The sequence below is a fragment of the Vespa mandarinia genome, chromosome 12, assembly GCF_050613455.1.
Source record: "Vespa mandarinia isolate Hongniang chromosome 12, ASM5061345v1, whole genome shotgun sequence".
Classification (NCBI taxonomy): Eukaryota; Metazoa; Arthropoda; class Insecta; order Hymenoptera; family Vespidae; genus Vespa; species Vespa mandarinia.
The window spans coordinates 4,508,382-4,535,000 of NC_140821.1; the positions used below are offsets into that span (position 1 = coordinate 4,508,382).

At 28.4% G+C, this 26,619-nt stretch overlaps 3 protein-coding genes across 25 annotated transcripts in view; 1 reads left to right on the forward strand and 2 right to left on the reverse strand.

Moving 5' to 3' along the window:
• The first annotated feature begins 1,060 nt into the window (after window positions 1–1,060).
• Window positions 1,061–5,869, forward strand: LOC118449465 (uncharacterized). 2 transcript variants are annotated; one of them, XM_035884030.2, is made up of 10 exons: window positions 1,062–1,937; window positions 2,082–2,210; window positions 2,289–2,428; window positions 2,519–2,629; window positions 2,723–2,783; window positions 2,867–3,156; window positions 3,240–3,371; window positions 3,477–3,698; window positions 3,805–4,742; window positions 4,819–4,923. In XM_035884030.2, exons 1-10 carry the CDS (start codon window positions 1,816–1,818, stop codon window positions 4,831–4,833), a joined length of 2,160 nt encoding a protein of 719 aa, XP_035739923.2. In that variant the 5' UTR covers window positions 1,062–1,815; the 3' UTR covers window positions 4,834–4,923. The 2 variants fall into 2 exon arrangements, with proteins under 2 accessions (XP_035739922.2, XP_035739923.2); XM_035884029.2 differs by having other exon boundaries at window positions 1,061–1,937; window positions 3,805–5,869.
• A 4,641-nt stretch (window positions 5,870–10,510) lies between these two features.
• LOC118449463 (CUB domain-containing protein 2) lies at window positions 10,511–20,268 on the reverse strand. Of its 10 annotated transcripts, XR_014982816.1 has the most exons (19): window positions 19,770–20,268; window positions 17,814–17,874; window positions 17,585–17,686; window positions 17,105–17,197; window positions 16,684–16,861; window positions 16,575–16,601; window positions 16,241–16,452; window positions 15,939–16,146; window positions 15,657–15,865; window positions 15,339–15,570; window positions 15,059–15,244; window positions 14,722–14,967; window positions 14,407–14,627; window positions 14,164–14,346; window positions 13,953–14,082; window positions 13,687–13,871; window positions 12,514–12,653; window positions 11,730–11,795; window positions 11,594–11,655 (listed from the first exon to the last, which is right to left on the reverse strand). XR_014982816.1 is itself a non-coding variant. In XM_035884019.2 (17 exons), exons 3-17 carry the CDS (start codon window positions 17,676–17,678, stop codon window positions 11,345–11,347), a joined length of 2,715 nt encoding a protein of 904 aa, XP_035739912.1. In that variant the 5' UTR covers window positions 17,679–17,686; window positions 17,814–17,874; window positions 19,770–20,267; the 3' UTR covers window positions 10,511–11,344. The 10 variants fall into 10 exon arrangements, 7 of the variants coding, with proteins under 7 accessions (XP_035739912.1, XP_035739913.1, XP_035739915.1 ...); XR_004840416.2 differs by lacking the exon at window positions 11,730–11,795 and having other exon boundaries at window positions 11,514–11,655; window positions 19,770–20,267; XR_004840417.2 differs by lacking the exons at window positions 11,594–11,655; window positions 11,730–11,795 and adding an exon at window positions 12,729–12,826 and having other exon boundaries at window positions 11,802–12,653.
• A 1,240-nt stretch (window positions 20,269–21,508) lies between these two features.
• The window catches only part of Syp (synaptotagmin binding cytoplasmic RNA interacting protein), a 25,987-nt gene continuing 20,876 nt past the window's right edge, over window positions 21,509–26,619 (reverse strand). For 7 of the 13 annotated variants that reach the window (XM_085660681.1, XM_085660682.1, XM_035883995.2 and 4 more), the window contains exons 11-12: window positions 26,209–26,374; window positions 21,509–24,631 (exon numbers count right to left, since the gene is read on the reverse strand). In XM_085660681.1, coding sequence (XP_085516807.1) covers window positions 24,384–24,631; window positions 26,209–26,374 — 414 coding nt within the window. In that variant the 3' untranslated portion in view covers window positions 21,509–24,383. Of the gene's footprint in view, window positions 24,632–26,206; window positions 26,375–26,619 lie in introns of those variants that run through there. The other 6 variants (XM_085660687.1, XM_085660685.1, XM_085660684.1 and 3 more) reach the window with 6 other exon arrangements.

The window sequence follows — 26,619 nt, forward strand, 5'->3', positions numbered from 1 at the left end:
ATATATATATATATATATATATATATTATTTACTATTTAAATATAAACACCATAAATATAATATAATAAATATTTTATATACAAATCTATTTTTTATTCTGAAATTAATTTTTATCATTAATTAATACTTTTTTCAATTATACTTCTTTTTTATTCATATTCTATTCATAAACTTATATTTCCTTGTCTAATATTTTAATAATGAATTTGTCTGTAAAAATGTACATATATCAAGAAAGATATCGTTATTTATCCCAATAAATCAGTTTTGATGCTATCGTAAATGTATATCGCGTATCGATGCGGCGATACTTTTTACTATTGTAAGGAGATTAACAGATAAATTTTTGTATAATTTTTTTTTACATCCACAATATTTTATCAGTAACCGGATTAATATTTCTGACATAACTATTTCCTGTGATAAATCTGACATTTATTCGATCGTCTATTTTTTAAATATACGCCATTTTTATGCGGAAAATTTCAAACTTTCTCTCAAATATCTTCAATACATACTATTGTACATAAGTATGTATGAATAATGAATATTCAATAATACTGATCTATTGTCTATTCTAACCATTTATATATAAATATAGGAATGATATATATATCGTTATATACGTATATATATTATTTGAAATATATTCGTTAACAAATAAATAAACAAAAATAAAACAAAACAGATCGTTCAAATTATACACTTTCTCTACTATAGTCAGTTATCAAGTAATGCTATATATAATTACTACATCCTGTTATTCATATCAATAGATGAATTAGTGTAATTTGTTTTTCATTGTCAAAGAACCTTCTATATATATATATTCTCTCTATATATATATATGACATCAATGTCAAATTAAAGAAATGAATTCGGCATTAGACACAAATAGAGAAAGGTCAAGAAATATAGTTTAGTATTCTGTATTTCATCGACTAGAATTTCCCCTTCCCTCTCTCCCCCTTCTCCTCCCTCTTTCTATCATTCACTCTCTCTCTTTCTCTCTCTCTCTCTTTCTCTCTCTCTATCTATCTCTCTCTATCTCTCTTAATAGACAATATATAGCCGGCATTTTGCAAGAGTGGCATGACTTTCGTTTATCCGGTAATCGTATCTCCGTAAAGACACGAAACGGTCGTGGAAATCCTCTACGTTTCTTTTTCATTTACTTTCGTGTGTATATATATATATATACATATCATATATACATATGATAAAAGTTCATATACATATATATGCATGTGTATATATATATGTGTATCATTTTTAGAACGATAATTACTTATCCGCATACATTTGACTTATTTTTTCCGCTCAAATTTAACGAAGATCTAAAATTATAATGTGTATAATAACATAAATTATAGAAAGAATGCTTGAAATATTATAATGACCTAAACTAATATTATTTTATACAACTATTAATTTTTATTTGAAAAATGACAGTAATATGAATAAATTTTTCATCCGCAAGTGGATAGTGCATTGAGAACGTGATGTATAGTGTGTGTCTACTAGAATATATAATTTAGGATCTAATTTGTGTTGTTTGCTTGGACTTCTTCGGATTTCGTTTGAAATAAATTTATCTGTGGTGTGAATTATAATTCGTTTTGTGTTTTTTTTTTGATTGATTTATTATTTAACGATAAATTGATCAAAGAATTGTTGAAAATGACTTGATATATCATTAATGAACAGTAATTATATAGAGTGTCTACGTGTATTCAGGTTATGTTAACAGTAAGGCTATAGTAATAGTCTTGCTGATGTAGGTTCAAAGCTATATTCAGGAGGAAGTTTATAACATGATAGAAACTTTAGTTGAAGAAAATGCCTGGTGTTACTGGGTTGTCTGTGTTGGAGCATTACTGTCATTTCTTGGTCTTGTTGCCGCTTGTATCTGCAGTTGTCGACGCAATCAGACTAAGTAAGTCTAAATGATCATATAGATGTCAATGACGCTAAAGACAATTTTTCTTGTATAAAGTAATTTATTGTATTCAATTCTCTATATATCACTGATTTATATTGATTTTGATTAAATCATTAAAAAAATCATATATCTATATAGAAACGACTTTCCTGGATTATGTGGAATGGTAACAATTAATCATTCTGAAAATGATGATTTCAATACATTACCATCCGTGGAAGTTACTCAAGTTCTACCAGCACAAGATACGACAGATAATGGCAAAAGGTTTATGTCTTAATTTTATATGAATAAAAAAAAAAGATATATATATATATTATTATTATTTTTTTATTATATTCATAGAACAAGCGGAGCTAATAGAAGCTTACCAGATATACCAAAAGATAAAAATAGAGGAGAAGTTGCTACAGAATCCGTATCTCAAGATATTTATGAAACTAGTGAAATAAATTCTGAATTGTATGCTACAGTTCAGGATACAGGTATATATAAAATTATACAAGATCTTTTTAAAGATAGATTTCCTATTTTTATAATGACATTTATTAAATTTTGTTTTGATACTCTGACAGAAGAGCAACAATCTGAAAGAGAAACACAATGCCTTTCTCAACAAGTTTCTTTAGTTCAAGATAACTCAACATATCAACTTACAAGATTTACACCATCTACATCTAAAAATGGTATATATAGATAAATAATACATACAATAATAATACCAATATGAATTAGTTTATCTTTTTAATTATCAATTTTAATACTTATATCTACTTTAGATGAACATCCGTATGCTCAACTTCAAAGTATTCAGAAATCTGAAGCTGATCAATCACATAGGTAAAATAAACATATTAAATTTATTTTTAATTACCTTGAATTAAATTATATAGCAGAATTTTAATCTACTGTAAATATTATAGGAATAGCAGTACTCAAGTGACTAATGTTGATAAACCATCAACATCATCAAGTCATACAAATGGAAATCCAGTAGCACCTCCAAGAACTCGGAAATCATCATCTTATAATTCACTCCTAAGTGCTGAGAACTCTAACGATATACAAGCTGCAAATGCTATTTCTGGAGGTGTACAAGCCAATCAAGATCTACCATATATGACACCACCTCTTGCTATGTTACTTCTTCATCCACCACAACCATCGCAACATAGTACATCACAACATTTTAGTGGTGATTCTCAGGATTCTAGTAAGTTTATTAAATACTAAGCTCTAATAAGAGATCTATAGTACATAGTGATTTTAAATTATTTTCTAATTTTATTTACATAGAAGGATATACAAGTATAAGTGTACGAGAACCCTTAGCTAATATATTAGCACAAACAAAAGCAGCTTATCAACAAAATCAACCAACACGTTTACCTGTTGATCCTCATTATGCAACTGTATCAGATGATTCAGGTATTCTTAAAATATATTTATCATTTGACTCTCTTTATTAATTGAAATCCAAAAAATGTAATTATTATTTTATTTATTTATTATATTATCATAATATTGCAACAGATGAAATGTATGCAGCTATTGATGAACAAGAAAAAATTTACACTAGTGGCAGTGAAACATATGCCCAAATTCAACCTACAATATTAGAAGCAAATAGAATTACACATAGTGATCAAAATTCATTTAATCAACAATTATTGCGTTCTGAAGAGACACATACTGCTCCACAACCACCAAGTGTTGATAGTTTACGTCATGTTGCTCATGCTCATTCAAGACAAGGTCGGTAATTTTATATCACAATTTCCCTATGGATGATTCTTTATGAACTTTTGTAATCTAACTAAACTAAGAAAGATATTACATATATATATTTTTTTTTCTTTAGCATCATCATCAAGTGCCAATAGTTCTATCATAAACCCAGGTTCTCCAAAACCAGAAAAACGTCAAGCAAATTCACCATTACCTCCCCCACCAGAAGCGGTTTCAGATGCATATGCGGCTGTCGATAAAAGAGCGAAAAATGATGAACGCATAAGACCTAATTTATCAACTGGAAAATCTCTAGAAGATATGTATGCTAAAGTCATGAAAAAGAAAAGAGATGCTGAAGAGCAAAGTGACGGTCCTACAAGTTCTAACGTTTTACACCCAGAAGTAACACCTTCAAATAGAAAACTTAGTCTCATAGAAATTAGTAGAGCATCATGGTCTAGTCATGATTCAGTAGAAATACAAAAAGAAGAACATGATACTATTCATTACACCATACCAGCAAATACTGTTATTAATATTCACACTGAAATGGAAAATAATTGTTTAAAATTATCTAGAATGTCTGATGGAGATACAAATTTATTAAATCAAGATATTAATCATGGTTATGAATCTGTGAATACCAAAAGAAATTTAGCTGCCCGAAGTTTTCCTGTTTGTGATTCTAATTATGAAATACCACATCTTCAATCTTTAAGAAATAATGATTATCAAAGTACATCAGCATCAGTACGTAATGGTCCTGATTTATTATTGACATATCCTACACCTTATAAACACAGACAAGTTAGTAACGCAAGTAGTGAGGATCCAGGATATGAAAAAGTTAGGTTACGAAGACGAATTGATCTAGATCAAGATACAGATTCCGAGCCAAATTATGAGAGCATGCCTCATGACTCGGGAGAACCGAATTATGCTTCAGTATGCCGTCCTGGTGATAGTGATACAGATCCAAATTATGAATCTGTAAGTCATGGAGATCCAAATTACGAAAGTGTAAGATACATGAGTGTTGCTGCATCTGAAGAACCACCATATGAACAGGTAAATAATTATAAACCTGAAACAAATATTGATGGATATGAAAAAATTAAAGATAATAATAGTATATTTAACTCAGACTATGAAAAGATAAATCCAAGTAATGTCTTGGAACAATGCAGTAATGGAGATACAGACGATGAACAGTATGTTCAGGTATAGTGTACCTTTTATATATAGATATATAGATATATATATATATATATATATATATATATATATATATACATATATACATATAAATAACTATGTGTAGTAGCTGATATTGATGAGGTTTGTTTAATGCAGCATGAAGCTTTCGCAGGTGAAGTTACTGAGTAAACTTTTTATTTTTATGAAATACATTTTATCATCTTGGCTTCAAAGCTATAAACAGACAATTTAGTACTATTTGTATTTAGTATGAAACCATTTTGTGCTGATGTTTAAATGTGTTAAGAAAATGTTACAAAATAAGGAGGGTAAGACTGATAGAGACAAACAGTGAGAGTAATGTACAAGTAAAATCTGACTTAATATTATGTTTAATTATTTTAATTGGTAGCATGTTTCAACGGTAAGATAAAAGACTATAAAGTTACCAATAATAAAATGCCATTTATGTGGTTGCATAAAGAATTGACCAGCGCATATGAAGTATGCTATGGATTACATATAGTTGGAAATTTATGGATTAAAATTAGCAGATGTCACATAAACATTATTAAATAACAAAATTATTATTTCTTCTGTGAATGGTGCATGCTGTGCCTTGTTGTATTGACTACTTTCTATATAGAATATATTTATTTTTATTTACATGTCACAAACAACCAGGTCACAAAAATGTATCCTATTCTTTAGTCTAATGAAATAGTACTCTCATAGCTTCACATAATAATTTACTGCCACGTATTGTAAATATTAATTTTATTTTTATTTACTAAGTTAATATTAAATTATAAACAATTATTTATTTATTATATATTAATTTTTATAAAACAAATTCATTTTTTTTTGTTTTTAATATATGCACAATATATACATTAATATTTTGACGAGTCCTATAACATGTAGATTTAAATAAACAAATATAAGAAAAAAGACTTCATTGCCAGAGAATTTTAGAGTCAAAAGATATTAATTTATTATACATTTATAATTTTGTAATTTGATTAAAATGTATGTATGGTCTTATATTATAGAATGTAAATATAGGTAAAATACATACATTGTTTATTTATTATAAGTATTGATTTTAAATACTTGTAAACTAGAAAATTCAGTTGTCTTTGTGTTATATAATCATATATTATTTTTATTATATGTAGTAATAATTTCACATTATAATTTGTTTTATTCAGTTCCATTTAATAATGTAGTTATCTTTCATAATAAGAATGTAATTTGAATGTTTTTTCTGTAAAGATAAATTTATGTGCAATACTATAATTTGAGTATTATATAATACTATAATATATGTCATATATATTATATATTATATATTATATATTATATATTATATATTATATATTACATATTATATATTACATATTATATATTATATAGTATGAATTAAATATTATGAATAATTCTTATAAAGCTTTGGGTACTATCAACATTACTGAATGCAATAGTTTTAAGTTTTACACAGAGACTAGTTTCATAATAACAATAGAAACAATATATATCTATCTTTATACTACATATAGAATAATACATATTATATAATACACATACAGATATACAAAGTAAGCAAGATCAATTTTCAACACTTTATAAGATTAATGTATAAGACAAACTGATTTTTTATTTACTTGCTAAAACATTTGTAAAACAACTAGAAGATTATTTAGAATTACAAATAGAAATGTATAATTATTTTGTAAATTGGAAAATGTAGTATACCAATAATATCAATTTAATTATTTGGTGCTATTTTTTGTTATAGTGTTCAATGCGCTTATAATTTTAATGCATAAATAGCTTTATCAATATTTGAAAGGATATTTTCAAAATATATATCTTGACAACTATTTCCTAACATATCTTATAATCTCATATTTAATAGCAAATACAATAGTATATTTTATTTAAATAATATAAAATAAATATGAATGTAGATAATGCATTGTACATACTAGAGCTGCTTTTTTATATTATTACATTAGATATATAACTATTATATGTGTACATAAACATAATATTTTAATATAACACATTTTTATATTAGATATCCAATTAGACCAATAGATATCTCAGATTCACTGTAATTCTTAAACTCTATTTGATAAATTAATATAATGCTTTAGAAAAAAAATATAACCAAAAGCAAAAGTAAACTTACTTTTGGAGCAACATATAATGTTAACATTTTAATCAGAAAGTATAATATTCCTTTTGTATTTTTGCCAAATTTTGGAATTTTGTATAATAAAAAAAAATTTTTGAATACAACAAATTCTTTCCTTTCTAGTTTTCCAAGTCCTACTTTATCATGATAAATTTGTTATTTTAATATTAAACGCGGCTATATGGGGTGTAAAAAAAAATATAAAATTGTTTTATTAAACAAATGTATTTTCATTGTTGAGGACTCATACCGTAGACACAACATTGACAATTTGTGTGTTATTATTTCTAGATTGGTTAACAATTTAAATGCTAACTTTACTACTTATACACACTTGTTACATATATTACGGTACAATTATTAATAGTCGTTTCTTCAAAAGTGATATTATTCTTATCAAGTAACATTCCATTATAGTTTATAAGTTTTTATATAATATTGCATTAAATTAATTACTTATCTTATATAATATTAATGGAGGATGGTATTATGCATTTACTTGCCTTTGATACTTATTTTTATAAAAACTGGATTTATGTGGAGTAAAAAATACTCCTTAAATAGTTTTTTAACGTGTCCGATTTGGTACACGAAGTAACATGTGTTAATATACTTAATAAAAAAATTATGTTATATATATATAAAAAAAAATATTACACTTATCATCTATATATCTTTCCAGTAAGGATAATTGTATGTGGTGTTTGTATTGAATAAACAAAGTGATTATAAAAGTAGTATAATAGTAGTATTTTATACCGAGAAATAATGAAAAAAAAAAAAAAAAATATTAGTCTTATCATGAAATCGATTTACAAAACGCAAGAGTGAATTTTACTCTATAAATATGCTAAACCAGCTAGCATAATTAACAAAAGAATATTTAGAATTATTGCTAATTTATAAACTACTATGCATCATGAGTTTTGTCATTTTTATAGTAAACAATATTATATTATCGAAGAGTTATATGTTTAAAATAGAGTTATTATTAATTGTTATTAATTGTTATTAATTGTTATTAATAGAAATTATAATGTGTTTAAAAAATCTTAAAAAAAAAACATTTTCCTAAAAAACAAATATACTTTTTTAAAGATACAACAATAAGAAATATCAAGATATAACTTTTGTGAACCATCAATCTTATCATGTTTATGAATAAGCTGTTATAGTTATAATGTAACTATAACTACAAAAAGAATATATTCATAAATGCAAAATGTTTGCATTACATTTTTTCATAAAATATGATTATACATTTTATTTAACTTAAACTTCTCAAAGTGTAGTGAACATATTTTTCAGTATATATGCTTATTCTGTTAATTCCTATTTTAAATATCAATATTTGGATTATATTTATTGGCTAATATTGGTCCTTGCTTCTATAGCAATTTTATATTGATTTTTACAGCAGTTAATCTTTCATAGCATATATTCATGATGTTTTAATTATAATTATATTTTATTTAATTTAATGAGTATAATAAAGACCAAAATTGGCCAAAAAATACTATTCCAATAGCTAACACACTTCTTTGGTCTTTTAAAATGCATTCTATATATTATGAATCATTATGTTTAATATAGATGTAAGTTATATCAATTTTTCCAAATAATTAATTTTTCAATGGATTCAACTTATAATAAATAAAAGTAGATAAACACAATAAATCTTATTTATTGTAGAAATTAATTAAATAAAATGTAGTAAAAAAAATAAATATTACATTTTTTTTTAAATACTTTGGACAATAAATATAAATACTTCAATTAAATAAATATTACAGATTAAATGAAATAGTTTTATAATAAAACAACATGTTAAAACGATTATTTTCAAGTAACAACAAAATAAAATGCAATGTATTGATAATAATTGAGAATACACAAGTTTACTAAATCCACTGAAACAATTTTCTTTTTTTTTTTTACAAATATGATATTCTTTATATATATGGTCCTATTATACTCAGTGCAGGTGTATATAATTTTGCTCTTGTTACAAAACATATATTGATTTTCTTACCAAAATGTCTATACTTGCCTTTTGGATGTTCTATAATAATGTGCTCATTTGGAATTCTGATTTAAAATTTGTTTCAAATCTGTTTTAAATAGATAACCAGAATTTTTGATATTCTGAGAAAAATTTCTCATATATGTTAATACATGCTTAGATTGTACCATACTTGGATAATACCATATGTACTGTACCTAAGCTAATCTAAGTATTTCTAATCAATATGCCTTGCTTATATAGCAAATTTCATACTTACAAATATAGCATTAGACATACACTATTATATAGTAATTCTTTGATATTACTAATATATCTATACTATACACCTATTTGTATTATATATAATTTTAAAGTAGTAGTATATTATCCAAATTGCTTTTTAATATGTCATTTTCAATTACATAAATTATATGTATATACATTGTGTTGATTTATACAGAAACAATATTGCTAATAGATGCAAAATTATTATTTTTCTCTCACAATAAAAATGCTGATGGTTGCATTTAATATTTATAATATAGTTCGAACAAAAGTTTGCATTTTTATAAAGTTTGCACATTAAATATTTCTCTAATAGAGATCAAAAGACTTTATAGATGATAAATCTGCGGATTATATTTAAAAGAATTGTATATGATATTACCAAAATATCTCTAATTAGTAACTTCGTGCAGTCAATATATTTAAAAAGATTGTAGAAATTATAAACGTATACAATAACTCTTTAATAGCCGGAAGCGCAATACAGAACGCTTATAATTTTTCGGTAATGTTTAGTGTGTATTGAAATAAACATCATTTTAAAACTGCACTATGTACATGTACATATACATATATAATTACCTATTATGTATATCACGTAACTTTTTCCGCATATTTAAAGAAATTGAACACGGCGGTTCAATATTACAAAGTCTTACAATTCTGTATTATTGTTTGTTTCAATACTCTACAAAACATGAAAAAATGCTTTTAATAGATTTTGGAATGTAGTACACAATGTATATAAGATTTTATTTCAAGAAATCTGGAATATGTTAATTAACATTATCAAATATATATTATATATATATATACTTGACCTTCCTTCTTTTGCATATATCCTTGTTTGCTAGTTTACATCCTCTTATAAGATGTACCTTGAAATTTATTTAAGATAGTTTAGAATATACTTTGTTTTAGCTCCCATGGCAGCATTTACTGTGAAATATATATTAAAATTCTCTTAGTAGTTTTCTTAAATATATAATTGAAAAAATTTGCAAATTGTTTGTAATATAAAATCTATAAATAAATAAATAAATATATATATATATATATATATATATATTAATTTTTGAGAGTTAAATAATATAAGTAAATTGGCAGTTAAAAGTAGTTGTAAATTATAGTATAATGTGTGCTGAAGTAACAATAGAAAGTATTTTTAATTAATTGATTTTCAGTATTACATTTACTAATGCTTGTTATGAGTATTTAGCAAAACTATTATAAAATTAATTATGTCTCGCATTATAATATTATTTATTAAACTCGTTAACCAATTGATTTTAATTTTTCCACATAATAAAAACAAGAAATTGAAAATCTTTATATTGCATGATGTGTGGGTGTGTATGTATAATTTGATATTTTTTTCATATATTAACAATTGAAAAAGAAAATGTACCTTATTTAATCATGAATAATGATAGAAGACAGTTATTTATATATATTACCAGATACATGAAGACCATTTTCAATAGATTGTACAAAAAAGTTTACTTTGCAATATTATTATTCACATTAGTAAAAAGACATTGCCTACTTGTACTTGTACAAAATATATTACATGCAAATTATATATTTTATGAAATAGCAGCATTAATATAACTAGTAATATTATGATAGCATAGTATAATGAATATAGCACACGTAAGTATTGCTGATAAAATTTATATTCTGAAACATAGTAAATTTATGTTTTGAATAAAAATAATATATTCTGTACAAATAAGATGTAAAAGCGATCGTATTTGAATTGATCGATAGACTCATCTACATCAGTTTCTTGTCTCACTTGAATCTAAAAGGAACGTGTTGACATATGTAATAGTGAGTGCTGATGACACTGTGTAAGTTGCTCCCATCAGGCAGCAACAGTAACAACAATAACAACTAGTTACACATTAGAAAGAGTCTGGGAAGCAACGTGGAGAAGTACAAGGAATTCCAGAATTGTAACCACGCTGCAAGTGGCCACGGTCACACACTATCTGGACTACTTGTTTCATCACCGCATACTTGTTCAGCGTCACTGTCACTAGGTGGGCTTGGTTGTTCAAGTTGATATTGATTAAATTCATGAATATGATCTTGGTGATGTTGCAGAAGAGTATGATGGTGATAGCAGTGATGACGTTCTTCTACACGTTGATGTAGATCATCAATGTGAACTTCTTGAATAGGTCTTTTAAGTTTGTGACATAGCAGGCATACAAACAGAACAACTAAAATAGAAGCTGCAGCAGATATTGCTGGGATGAGATAGCTATCTGTTGGTACCATAGCAGCACCTGTAAATTTATGAATAAAGTCTGTTTGACTGTGTATTGTTATATATATAATCCAGTATTTTCTTAAAGCTCACATGAAATATCTATGTACATCTTATCAATATGTACAAACTTTGTTTTTTTTTATATCATTGAAGCACCTAAACACAATAAAATTGTTGATCACAATACATCTAACAAATAGAATTCATTACAATTTCTATAGTGCTAGAGTTTTTAGAAGGGTTTTGGTGTCAATATAGATGATCATAAATTTTTATTTGCAAACTTCAAAGGTTATTGATGGAAACTACAAGAGAAAGAGGTCAACAATACAATTCAGGAAGTATTTTGCAAGACTCACAAAAAGAATATAAAAACACATGCATTTATATGATTAAGAGGGATATAATAAATAGCATCCTGCATGCTTTTTGATTTCAGTGTTACCACATATAATTTTAATATTTAAAGAAATTATGTATTGTAGAAATTGCCGATTTTATGTTGTTGTAGTGATCAAAAATTATTGTATTTTTCTTACAAGAAGTAAATTTTCTTTACAAGAAGTAAATGACACCATATAATATTTCCTGTAAAACAGGTTTGAAAAATTAATATGGGTAGTACGATTAGCAAAAAAAAATTTGTTTTAGTTTAGTATCCTAATACATATTTCATATTCATTGATATCAATGACCAATACTAACAGTCGTTAATGTTTTTAATGTTATTAATGCTGCATAATGTTTACAAAACTTGTCTATCAAAAAACAATGACTCAGCAATTGCTGTAAGGAAAGCCGTTTTTATTGGAAACACATCAATCACTTCAAGAATTTCATGTGGTATGATGTGCAATACTGTGAGAGAACTCACGTGATAAGGGAGATCATAACATGCCGGATCGTCGGAAGCTTCATGAGGGGCTCAGATGGCCACGAACACAAAGCACAGAGAGAGAAGAAGCATGGCAGAGACTCCAGCCAGTGCTGGTGACAATGGGGCTGATGCTGCACCTGCGACACCACACAAGCATTCATCCGCTCAATCCTACCACTCTCTCACCTGTACACACGTGTACAACTACTTACCCAGAAGTTAAAATTTAGTATGTATAGGCATCGCGTATCATCTTTTTTTATGAGTGACTTTTGTGTTATCGACGCTTTGGAATCGATTATTATGTATTCTATATTTTGTTAAGAATTAATTTTTTTATAATTTATTCAATAACTATATATGTACTGCATATATACATATAATTTATAAAACACTCGTCTCTCTTTTATTGAAACAAACATGATAATACATGCTTCGTGCAGTATCTACAAATTTTATGTGGTATATGTATATTTGCTTGGGATTTTATCAGGTATGTGATAGTAGTGAATAGTATAAAGATTTAGAAAGAGAGATTATAAGGGAAGCTATTAAATTTAAAAATAATAAAAAATAAAAAATAAATCAAGAACGATTGTATAATATTTAATATATAATATATTTTCCTGGAAACATTAATGTTTTTACTGTGTCCAGAAAAATAAATAAGATTATAAGATAAAATTGCATTTGTACCTTTAATAAATACATTCATTTCATTAATACTGAACGAGTCATGTATCTCGTCATATAATGTTAATAAAATATTTAAAAATTCCATAATACAAAAAGAAAACATATATATATATATATATATATATATATATATATATATATATATATACATATATATATATATAGAAAAAGAGAGAGAGAGAGAGAGAAAGACACTTCCATGTACAAATGTAGTTATTAACAGACTTCACACCAAATTATTTGTGCGTCCTTTAATTACTTTTTTATAATACATTTGTGAACCATTTATACATGGTATTAAATATATAATAAGAATACATACAAATTTTAATGTGAAAATCAGTAATAACCACAATTGTACTACGCTACTATATATGAATAATTCACGTGAATATAGAAATCGTATAAGCAAAAGACAACATCAAAATACATTAAAAGAAAATTTTGAAAATATCTATTATTTTCAAAACTTACAGTTCTCTTCGTCCGATGAATCGTCCGGCCCACAATTTTTGATATTATTACATCTCAACGTTTCTGCAATACAATACTTATTTTTGCTGCAAAGAAATTGATTTGGACAATTACTATTTTTATTTATCTCTGTCCATATTGCTCTGAAACCATGTTGTCCAACCGCTTTATCTGCTGATATGAAACTGTAAATATTATGTACAATATTTATTTAGTATCATTATAACATAAAGTTATTTGAAAGAATATAAGAAATAAACATTTACCTAAGACGCATATTATTATCTTCTGATAAAAAGCTCCACTTGGAATCACCATTTTTAACACCACAAAGCTCAAGTGGCGTGGACGAACTAGAATACCACATACGTAGTACCGCTGCAGGACAACCTCGTGCTAAAGAAACATTTAAAAAAAAATGATATAATATATATGTATGTAAAAAGACAATATAATACATACGTATTTATTACTTACCAGTTTGATCACCTTCTACAGAAAATTTATCAAAATTCAATAATATTTGTTGATTCGGTCGTACTCTTATGAACCAATTACATGTTTTACTGGCAAAATTTTTCGACGGCCCATCATATTTATTTGGAAAGTTAGGACTAGTTATTACTCCATAATTCAGACTGCTAATATTTGATCCACAATCTATAATATTATGATATTAAATGAAGTAATAAATGAATATTATATTCTTTAATTTCTTACCTCCAAAAATTGGTTTTGCTACCTCAAAAGTATAACGCGCTTTAAATCCGCTATAAACAAGTTCGGAATCTGAATGTAAAATTACTTTTAAACCAAGAGCACCAAGAGTTGATTCTACTGGTCCTGGAGCAGTCATACCGCAATACCTGCCTATTAATTTTTCTGTATTATCGCGATACATAATATAAATTTCTAACCAGTCATCTTGACATAATTCAAACCTGTAAAAGAATAGAATTAAAAACGTAATCTATATTACAGTATTCCAATTCCAATCTTTTAATATAGATTGGAAAATTATTTTTTTTATCTCACCCATAGTGACCGGACGTTACATTCAAATTTTTGGTTCTAACTTTAAAATGGTCAAAGATCAATGTCACTTGTTCATTTGGCGTTGAATAAAAGAAATAAGTACAATTTGTATCACTTGGATAATTACTAGGATATCGCGGGGAATTAAAATCTCCCCTTTTTCGAGAGGAACTTCTGTATTTAAATGTACAAGTACCATCTGGTTCTGCTGTTCCAGGTATTTTATATTCTGTTTCAAATGTATACCTATAATATATAAAAAAGAGTAGAATATATAAAAACATATATTACAAACATATATAATATATATTTCTCTTTGATATATTTTGATATTTACCGTGCTTTAAAACCTTTCCCTTGCAATTCTCCACTACTGAATACCATAACAAGTCTTGGGCCATCGCTAACTACATTTTCTGGATTACTTTTCATACCACATAATTCATAATCAAATTTATCATAAGAATCTGTTGCTTCTTGACCTTTCAAATATAGTTTTAAGTAACCATCGGTACATGCTGAACTATAAACAACAAGCAAAAAAATATAATTTTAATTATATATGGTTGTATATAATTATAATTATAATGTAAATATATTTATATAATTATACGTACTCTCCTTTAGCCTCACTTTTTGGAATTTCAAATGATACAAATTCCAAGCGAACACGTTCAAGATGTTGTGAATCTTGCATTCCATAAATAAAATAACGACATACAACTTTTGGCATATAAGGAAACGGGAAATTAGGACTAACCACAAATCCAGAAGATTTTTTTTTACTTAAAATCTTCTGATCACATTCCGATCCTCGTATATGTTCACCATTATAACTGATTATAAAGTCTAAACATAGAAGGTAATTACGAATTTTAAATCTAATCTTTGCTTATATCTTTAAAATATATGTATATGTATATATAAATATTTACCTAATTTAACAAAACTTTCTGAAAATTCAAAAATTCCTTTGAAACCACGATTTTGTGTATTCGCTGTACGCTGAAGAGTAACAAATAATACAAATAGACTGGATTCTGATGAATATAACACCAAATTTCGTTGTTGCCCACAATATGTTCCAATAACAGCAGATGAATTGTCGAGCCCATCATATACTTTTACGTAATCCAAAGGGCAACTGTAATATAACATTGTTTCATTTCATTATTCCTATATGTTATAAAAAAATATTATGAAATCAAAATACATACTGCGGTCCACCAAAGAATAAGTCAAAATCTCGAAACTCCAAGCGTATTCTTTGACTTGTTTTTCCAATGAATTGATAACTACATGCAAGATCTTTTGGATAAGTTCCTGGATAAGTGGGAGATAATATGTTTCCAGTACGTTTAGCATCTGAATTTACTGTGAAAGAACATGGTGCACTTGGTACTGGTGTTCCAACTTCGAATTCAGCTATATAAATATAACATTAATTTATTTATAATCATATATTCAATAAAAAAACCTTTCATTTATTTTTACATGTTTTCTTTCTTAAACAACTTACATGCATTGATAAAAGTATATTTCCCACTGAATAAGCTAGGTAACGTTATATTTTTGTCAGTATAAAAACTGAGAGCAATGCCTTGATAAAGAGAAACACGTTTTCGAGGAGGAATAGGGCCACAGAAACGACCTCCAAATGGTGTTTCTATTAACTTGGTAGTGTTTTCTGAACGAATTTCCGAATATATATCCATGTATTCATGGCTACAACTGAAAAAAAGAAAAACAATATTAAAATTTTTTATAAAAAAATTAAAACGGTTATAAAATTCTCTTGAATTATTGGATAGAACTTAATATTTTAATAAACATTCATAAAAAATGGAACTCACGCAGGTAATTCTCCAACAGCAGATCCACTATAGGCAGCAGAAATACATTTAGGACAGCAATTTAGAAAGAAATATATTATAATCAATAATCATTTGTTATATTACTTACGCTGGTGGTGTGCCTCGAAGACCAAATGTAGTAAAAATAAGTTCCACGCGTTGACGTGGTCCTGCTAAAAACGTGTAAACGCACTGCCGAGATTCTCCTTCTAGATTTATCAGTGCAGGTGCATAGAAAGTTCCATTTTGGGGCCCATCAGGAGTGCTTATAAATTTTTGATCACACTCTAAAAACAAATATAGTACAATGTAAACATATTGTAATTCATAAATCATAATTTTAATAAATGTGTTTATAAAAGCTCATCTGTAAAATATAGTTATGGCATACAAATGCAGTATAAATATTATTACATAAATGGATCCATAGCATCTCTAAGAATAAAAATTCTTATTTTGACATATATTTATGATGTGATAATATTTAAACTATTATGATTTAGTTTATTGAACCAAAATAAATAACGTACTTGGTGTTTTGGCAGTGGTGAGACGTCCCGGTGGTGGTGGCAGTGATGGAATGTGGTCTTGCTGTGGCAGTGGAGCCTCAATTACCTCACGGGCTGAATTCAGGAATGATGATGAATCAAAGAACCCCAACAATATCCACCGCCACCGGGAACACACCATACCATATTAATACAGAATTAAAAAAGATTATAATTCTTTTAAAAATCTTATTAGTAATTGAAAACTATCTAAACAAAATATATATTGAGTATTTGTAAAACAGGATTTTATCCTTAAATAAAATATCCTAAAATATTATCATTATCCAATCTTCTATGTTTAATTATGCATGTTAATATTATGTTATGCCTATATTTAATAATAATAATAATGATGATAATAATAATAATAATAATAATAATAATAATAATAATAATAATAATAATAATAATAATAATAATAATAATAATAATAATAATAAAAATAATAATAATACTGACCTGTAGTATTGTGTGGGCAGAGTAACAGTAAGAGCAAGACAAAGGCAGGAGAAGCATAACTATTTCCAGAGATATGCCAAAGTACTGAAGCCATACTGCATCCTGTGATAATAATTACATTTCTTATAAGAAATATATAATATATGGACATGTATATAAAATTATCTTCATATTTTTATATAAATATGATAAAATACAGTAGTCAATAAAGATTAATAACAATAATTACCATATCGTCAGTGTCTATTCCACACATAGGAAGAATAAGGAAAACTGATCCAAAAGATCATCTGTAAAGTATGATCAATATTTTATAGACATCCCTACGTAAGTTAAAAATATTGAATGAAAAAAAAAAAGAATAATCAATTGCTTAGATCAGAGGTATTGAATTAAGTATTTATGGTCATTCTCATCCTTCATCGCACTTGACAACTTTACATAAAAACTCTCTTCCCTTCTATCACTCGTCTTTCCAAGTAAAATAATTAAAAATAATGACGTTTACATTCGATTCACAGTTAGTGAATCTTTTTTTTTTTATCATATGTAATTTTTTCTTTATTATAAAATATATAAACGAGGATATTTTAACATAAAAAAACAGTTTTTCGACAAGCCTGATTTAGACTTATGGATAAATACATATACATATTTACGAGGCTTGAAGTTTTTACGAAGTATTAGTTTTGTGCCACGTACGTGCGTATGGATCAAGATGCCGCTGAATTTCAAATAAATCTCTGCAATATTTAGACGAACAAATAATAACACAAATATTGTTATATTTTCAAGAAATTTTAAATATTTATAAAAAGTAGTTAGTACATATTGAAACATTTGCAATAATATTCAATAAATTCAATAAATAATTTTAATAATATAACTAAATATGAATACTCGAAAAATTAAAAAAGAATTTAATATAACAATTAAAGGTTTCCAATGATTATTATTTTATGAAGACTAAAAAAATAAAAAAAATAAAAAATAAGGTCATGTTTTTGTATCGTCACTGACCTACATAAGAACGATCATTAAAAGTATCATATTTGAATTAAACTGATCCAACGATCAGCATAACGAATTTGCCACGCCCTTGAACAAGGCACATTCTTTTTCATATCCTGGAGGGTGGAACGATCGAACGTCATTTTCCCTCTATTCTTTTTTTTTCCTCCCGATAAATATGACTACTTGAAAGAGTAATAAAACGTGAACGAGTTTTCAGTAAAAAAGACAAATAAAAAAAAGGTCGAAAACAAAAACAGAAAAAAATAGAGAAAAAATATAAATAAATCAAAACCGCACCCATATGCTTAACAAAGGGTGATAATAAGGTCAATAACAGTACCTCCAATTATTATTATTATTATTATAATTTTTTTTTCTTTTCAAAGAAGTAATTAAACAACAAGAACTATCTAATTGACCCAGTTTATTAGAGAAAAAAACATATATATGTATTTGTGTATATGTGTGTGTATATATATCTTAAAGTAATCCCACATATTTGGGACACTACCAATGTCCCATACATGTAGGTTGCAAAAGTATATGTGTATCATGGTCCCACCCGTTAGAGTTCGGGTCACCACCCCTCTGCGGCATATAAACCCGACCGTGCATATCGAATAAGATCCAAAGGATGAAAAGGATTCTCTTTCGAGAGAATTCTTTTAATAAAAGATACCATTACCGTATGTTAAAGTCAAGGATCCGTTTTTCCACTGGTAGCACGCATGCACACACGAGGCAAGCACGCACACGCACGCACGACGCACGCACCATTCTCTCTCTCTCTTTCTCTCAATATACATAATATATCTGTGTACAACAAATTAAAACATTTAACTTCTTCAAAGCTCGTTTTATCTTGGAAAAAAAAAAATATATATATACATGCAGTTACGCCAAAAACGAGGACATTCATGAACTTCTTTTTTCTTTTTTTTTAATCTTATTATTTATTATTCTACTTTAATGAACTAGTTAATTGACATTTTGGACAGATATATTTTTTATAAAATTCGATCACCGTTTTGGCGTAAAATGCATACAAATTTATTTTTAGAAAGTAAATAATAAATTTAATTTTTTTTATTAGCATTTGATCGGCTTAATTTTTATCTATTATATATAGGTTTTCTTCTTTCCTTTTTTTTTTTTTTCTTTTTCATTTTACCGTGCACTGTTTCTGTTTCTTTTCTTGTTCTTGGTTATTAACGGTGTAGAAAATAAGGGCGTCAAGGTAATGGAAGCAACGCGGAACCATCACTGGCAAATACACGCGAAAAAGCACCCGCAGAGGTGCAAGTATCGTCTAAGTCGGCTCTTTAATCGGCACGAAGAACGACGCGATGACAATCGCCTCACCGTTTAACCTAACACACCCTCTTTCGCTACCGACAGAGGTCGTCACAAGGGGGCTGCAGTGGTGTGAGTGGTGCGTCCTTATTGGCTAGACCTTTGAGTAGAAGGGGATGATTGCGATACCGAGTGGGAGGAATGTTTTTTCGCGGCAAAATTACTCGAACGTGACAAAGTTGCCTTTTCTTTTTCTTCCTCTTCTTCTTCTTCTTCTTTTACTAATTATAAAGAATCGTGTGATGATGTTCATGGTTGAAAACATGATCGTTAAAGCTCCTTCAAAATCTTATAAAAATTGTTCAAGATATTCCCTGTAATAATTTTCTTATAATATTTAATCAAGTTAGATTTTATTTTGTATTCGTTATTTTTTTTAATTTTACCTTACAATCTAATCGAGTATTTTTACTATTACTATTATTATTATTATTAATTATGCGATGGTAGAGGGGGGAATAAGAGATGGATAAGTATAAGTTGATGAAAATAACTGATAACAGTGATTATGAAAGGTAATTCACATACAACTGTTTATTGAGACATGTAGAATACATCTGGTCATACACAAAAATCTTTGACACTTTAAATCAAGCTCCTAGCCCGAAAAAAGGAACCATTTTAACATTGTTTTTTAAATTCGTTATTAATCATTATGTTTAACTACGTCACACTAAAATTAGAGGCAACTTTTAAATTGCGGGAAATTAAAAAAAAAAAGCAAAGCAATTGGTAGATGGATAACTTAGAAAAAAAAAAGAAATTTATATATATATATAAATATATATATATATAAATTTGAACAACATGATCCAGTAATGAGATAAGAATTTTTGGTTGTAAAAATTTCTGGTCTATTCGATTTTTGATATAGCCGTGGAGCTGACATGTGGCGCGAAACATAACATGTTCGTTCGTTCGTTCGTTCTGTTTGTTTTTTTTTAGATGTTTTCTTTTTTCTTTTTCCCTTGTTTCATCATTTTTTTTTCCTTTTCTTATTACTGCTAAATAACATCACGTCACAAAATGCATATTCGCAGGAATATAATATATAATATATTTATATATAATTAAAAAACACGTCTTTGGGTCGTAATTAACATAAATTGATCGACCCAAAAATCACACAACATCCGCCTGATACGGGCCAACCAAAAAGAGTCAAGTTTCCCAAGGATGTGTAAACCGCGAATTAGGGCATTGGCCGGGTAAAAGGGCGCGTGTGTGGCCATAGCATCGCCAGCCACAGTGGTGCATTATCCTAAATGCGACCGACAACCCCCCAGGCACCCCAGCTGCCACACCGGTAAGAGTATAAAAGAGGAGGTGAGTGATACTTTTGGGGCGCCTTATAAGCCGGGGCGGGGCCAATATCGTAACGCTAGTACCTAGATCAGTCTAAAGTCTCGTCACCGTGAACTGCCTCCGCTTTTGCCAGTTAAGCTTCCTTGCCCCCGCAAGCCGAAACTCTCTATCTTTGCCATTCTACAATATATTTTTTTTCCTTGCTTTTATACCATCATCCTTTACTTACAATTTCGGAGAAACCAGAATTACTTTTTTTTTTTTTTTTTTTTTTTAATATTGAAATATTATCATGTCACAAAAACCCACTCAGTATGATTAGCAATATCATCCTTATTATATTGTTAATATTAATAGTATTATATCCTCGATATTATGCTTTTATAAATAGGATGTGTGTAGGTAAGTAGAATAGGTAGGTAGATATAAAATACGGTAATTGGATAATGAGTAAAAAGGGGGACAGGAGGAATGAAAGATGGCAATGGTTATTAATGTAATATTTTTGATCTTGGGATTGGTAGTTTTTTTTTTCTTTTTTTTTTTTCTTTTTTCTTTTTTAAACAATGATCGTGAATTGGGGACAGGAAGTAAGAATGGAGAGGAGAAGTTAATGATTACTACTAGATGTTGCTTAAATCGCCAATAACAAAACGGTATCGACGACGACAAAAAAAAAACTAGACTTAAGTAAAACATGAATAAAAATTAACAAAATGCTCATAAATACGAGGGTTTGCGAGCAATCGATTATCATCCAGACATTTTGTCCATGGTTACGTCTATTTGTTTCATACTTTCGTTATGTGTAAGACCATTTATCTCATGTGCTTTCTCATAACACGATATTCAGATAAATCTTATTCGGGTAGTCAATGGCGGATACACGTCATTATAACCGATTTCTTTCGATCGCATGATTATTCGTCCATCCTACTGATATTATTTCATATCAAATTAGGCTAACGTTATAATACGATAGCCTCGTTTCATTAGTGTGCAATTAAACAGCAGAGGTTTGATATGCAGTCGTCCATTATAATTTTCTTTCTTTCTTTTTTTTTCCTTCCTTTTTTCTTTCTTTCTTTCTCTCTTTTTTTCTTTTTTTATTTCTTTATTTCTTTCTTTTATTTAACTTCGTGTTCGGGGGTGCGTGTAAAATATAAATTGTTTTGCGTATGCTCTTTTTGTCCTTTTCAAATAATCTCCAGAACAGGGGGTGTCTGGGCTCCAGGGACAGGGACCAACTACAGCCCGCACTTACAACTCTTACTAATTAACTAACAGGCTAACAATAACAACAAGTCAACACTCAAAACGTGTGCTGTATGTGTTCATGCATTTTAAAACTTTTGCGTACATTTTGTAATCCTACTTCGATTCATAACTATAAATCATCAAATTTCTAGCCAGTCAATATCAATCGTTAAAAACATTTTCTGTGCATTTGGCAAAAATAAAAAATAAAATAAAAATAATTGGGCGAACTAACATCTTTTTTTTTTCTTTTTCTTCTTATTTTTTTTTTTGTTTTTTTTATCTAAAAAATTAGAAAAGGTTTCTTCCAGAATTCCTTATCCACTTTCTCTCTTTCTTTTTCTCCCTACTTTTTTTTTTTTTTTTTTTTCTTAGCCGTCAACGGATTTTTTTTAACTTCCTCTTTTCATTATAAAAAACACATCAACAAATAAATACAAATATAATTTAGATCCGAGTTTTACCCTCGCTATACTTCCGATACTGCCATTGAAAAAATTTACTGTACAAGTGGGTTTTTTTTCTTCTTTTTTTTTCCTCAATCATGAGCAATACTTTTGACCAAATAGATCTCTTTTTTTCCTTTCTCGTCATAACTATATCTCATAACCGAACGAACCTGGGAGATACCCGCAGAGCCATTGGCTAACAAACGTTTCGCTTTTTCTACTTTCGCAAAGCTTGCCCGACCCTTAATAATAATAGTTTCACTGACTGTACACATTTATAGACCAACAATAGAAGGTCTAGCCGCGCGCTTGGCGCGCTCTACCACTCACACATACGCACACAAAAAAGACACGCTCCTTTTTAAAGGACACCCTTTCTCTTCCAACTGTTACTCGGCCTCTCTTTTTCTTTTTCTTTCATTATTATTATCATCTTTTCTAATCCCCGCTCTATAAGCGAATTCGTTCAAGATTTCACACACATACGTTTATCACATTCTCTCCCACTCATTCACTCGTTAATGGCTCGCGCCTTTCCTATCTAACCACGCCCCTAAACATTCTTCCTCCTTTTTTTATCATTCCTTTGGCGCTTTATGTTTCCTTTTCAATCACGTTGTGCCTCTTACATACACACTTATTTACTTTCACACTGAACTTTTTTGTTTCTTTTCTTTCCTCCCCTCCCCTCCTCCACCACCTCCTCCTCCTCAAAAATCTCCTCACAACTATAAACTCTATCTAAAACGCACACGTTACTCATTCATCATTGCATAGATTCAAAAAAAATCTAGTCTCATCGCATAATAAAAACCGCAGGCTTCCATGAGTTCTCTTAATTAATACGAGCCATCACAATCCGAATGTCAACATCGCTGTTCTTTAACACTTGGCAGTAAACAATGTGACAATGCAGTAGTGGTACTTAATATTAGTATTAGTATTATCGTAATATAATAATAGTACGGGGTGGGTGGGTGGTCACTCCGATGTAATAATTAGTCCCAGTGGCACATCACTGTACATAATCACAACAACAGCGGGCGATGGTGGTGGCGCAGAGCACGAACTCCGTTATATTTTTTTTTTTTTGTCTTTCTCTCTTTCTCCCTTTTTTTGTTTCATTTTCTTGTGAAAACATTTACAATAATTCCGATTAAAAAGAATTAATAGTACAGATTGATTTCTCTTTCTCGTCGTAAACCTCTCTTCTGCGCTAACTTTTCATTTTTTTCTATACTTCTTTTTTTTTAACCCTGCATGCTATTTCTCTCTTTCTCTCTCTCTCTTTCTCTCTCTCTCACTCACTCTCTCTTTCTCTCTCTCCCTTTCGCACTTTCTATATCTCTTGTGACGCGCTTTTTTTTTGTTTATATCAATATACGTATGTTCGTGTGTATTCACTCACATACACGCAGAAGTTAGCTCCACGATTGATATGAGTCTTGATACCATTCGTGATCATCGCCAGAAACGCCGCCGAGCGCTGCAGATCTTCCTCCAAATCCTATGTCACCGCCACCACCACCACTGCCACCATTCACACTCGCCAATCCGTACGCATTGCCCAGTGGTTGTTGGGCGAGGGGTTGGTTTCCCCAGTTGCTCTGGAAGCGACGTTTAGATTCCCCCTGGTTCTGGTGACCCCCGTCAAATTTTCGTTTACCTGCTGTGAAAGATAATATTTCTTTGTTATATTGATAATATTCGCGTAATGATATTGTTTAGGTTCCTAATTTAAAAAAAAAAAAAAAAAAAAAAAAAAAATATCTAAAATAAAAAAAAAAAGAACAAAAAGAATTTTATACCTCTCAGGGAAAGCAACAAAAAAGATCTTTCATGATATTATTATTTTTATTTACTGCAAGTCAAATTTCTATTTTCCTCTTCAGAAATTTCGGGATTTTTCTGAATATGAATTTTTTCAGATATAACGCAAATAGGTTTTTGTAAGAAGAAAAAAAAACAAAAACAAAAAATATGTTAATTAGAATCATATTGCGATATTATAAATAACTGTATGATTCTAATTAATGTTTTTACATTGTAAAATGAGATAGAATAATTTTGTTTTGTTAATGTAAAAGTATAATTAGAAATTGTTTATATATATATATAAAATTTATATATATATATATATATATATATATATATATATTATATATATATATTTAATTATAATATTGGTCCATTAACAACTAACCTAGATTCTTATCAACGTCGGATGGGTAGAATACAGGATGGAAGGAAAGCAGGATAAATCTTTTACTGTAATATGAATCATATGGAATTCCGTGATATTGAATAGAAACGTGCAATCATATTGAAATCAAAATATTATACGATTTTCATCAAAAGCATCTTGCGCTCATTGAAAATCTGTTCATTAGCAAATCTGTAAATGAAGAAAAAAACGCAAATAAAATTAGACATTATTTTTTTTAATTATTTTTAATCTTACTAAATTGCAAAGCTTGCGGGAGCTATTTTTAAACATAATCAAATGAAAGATTCAATGTGTCAATTTACTTGATAGGAGCTATTTATATAGCTAGATACATTTTCTGTAAATTGTGCGATATATAAACAATATCAAAAACGTCCATCTTTTTTTTTTCATTGAATACAAAAATAATGAATAAATGTAATATATAGAATTTAATACTACTATATGTACGAGCATTGTACTACTTTGAACATATTAACTAATGTTTATTTTATAATCCTTATGCGAAGAAAAGATAAGAAGGATATAATCAATACAATAGCAAACTAGCAAGAAGTGCTAATGCTGTAAGCTGTGAGAATATGCGAAATATAATATAAAATTAGTATTATAAATAATAATAGTCTTCAACATAAACATATTACTATTCCCTTTCTTATAACACGTTTAAACAAAATAAAATTTACATTTCCTTTAAAAACCGATATAAATATAAAAGCAAGTGATCCATACCGATACAATGTTTCTATAATTAATATTAAATATTAATTAATAGTAATTTGATAATAGGTTAAATGGAAGATGTATCTTATATAAAAAAGAAGAGGATTAACAGAAAAAAAGCAAGGAAGGAATAAATGATTCTAGTGACGTTGATTAAAAAATAAAAAAATTAATTAATTAATAAAATAATAAGATGGATTAAACGGAATATAAGATTAAATGAAAGAAAGTATAAGTATAAAGATTATAAATATAAATTAAGTAGATAAAAGATGATACATTGTGGAGATACAGACCATCCTCACCTGGTAAACTTCCCTTGGCGCGGACCCCCCCACGAGCGGCCAGCCGCTGGACCCCACGGGCCCCTGTAGCTGCGGGGTTGCGTCCCCCCCTGACCGGCCCACGGGTTTGCGGGCCACCGATTCGGCCACGTGGCACTACTCCACGCCCACGCCCAGCCTGACCAAACAACACACCCAATTGTTACCCCTTCTGGTACTGATTGTTTCTCCAATTTCTTCCACTCACTTTTCCCTTTCTTAAAATTATCATTATGCATCTTTTTAACACCATCCCTATTATATTTCTGCATTTTATATGTATATCGCATATATCATATATACAATATTGACCCCATTTTTGAGTCTGACAATAATACATGAAAATATATTAATATCCGGGCTCTAGAGATAAAGGTAAAAAAG

Excerpts from the sequence above, each read along its gene's own strand:
- LOC118449465 (XM_035884029.2), top strand. The coding sequence starts at position 1,816 with ATGATAGAAACTTTAGTTGAAGAAAATGCCTGGTGTTACTGGGTTGTC. Across the intron at positions 2,630-2,722 it reads ACCATCTACATCTAAAAATG|ATGAACATCCGTATGCTCAA; the intron begins GTATATATAGAT and ends TATCTACTTTAG. Across the intron at positions 3,699-3,804 it reads TCATGCTCATTCAAGACAAG|CATCATCATCAAGTGCCAAT; the intron begins GTCGGTAATTTT and ends TTTTTTCTTTAG.
- LOC118449463 (XM_035884019.2), bottom strand. The coding sequence starts at position 17,678 with ATGGCTTCAGTACTTTGGCATATCTCTGGAAATAGTTATGCTTCTCCT. Across the intron at positions 16,147-16,240 it reads ATATACTTTTATCAATGCAT|CTGAATTCGAAGTTGGAACA; the intron begins GTAAGTTGTTTA and ends ATATTTATATAG. Across the intron at positions 15,571-15,656 it reads AGAAAGTTTTGTTAAATTAG|ACTTTATAATCAGTTATAAT; the intron begins GTAAATATTTAT and ends TTCTATGTTTAG.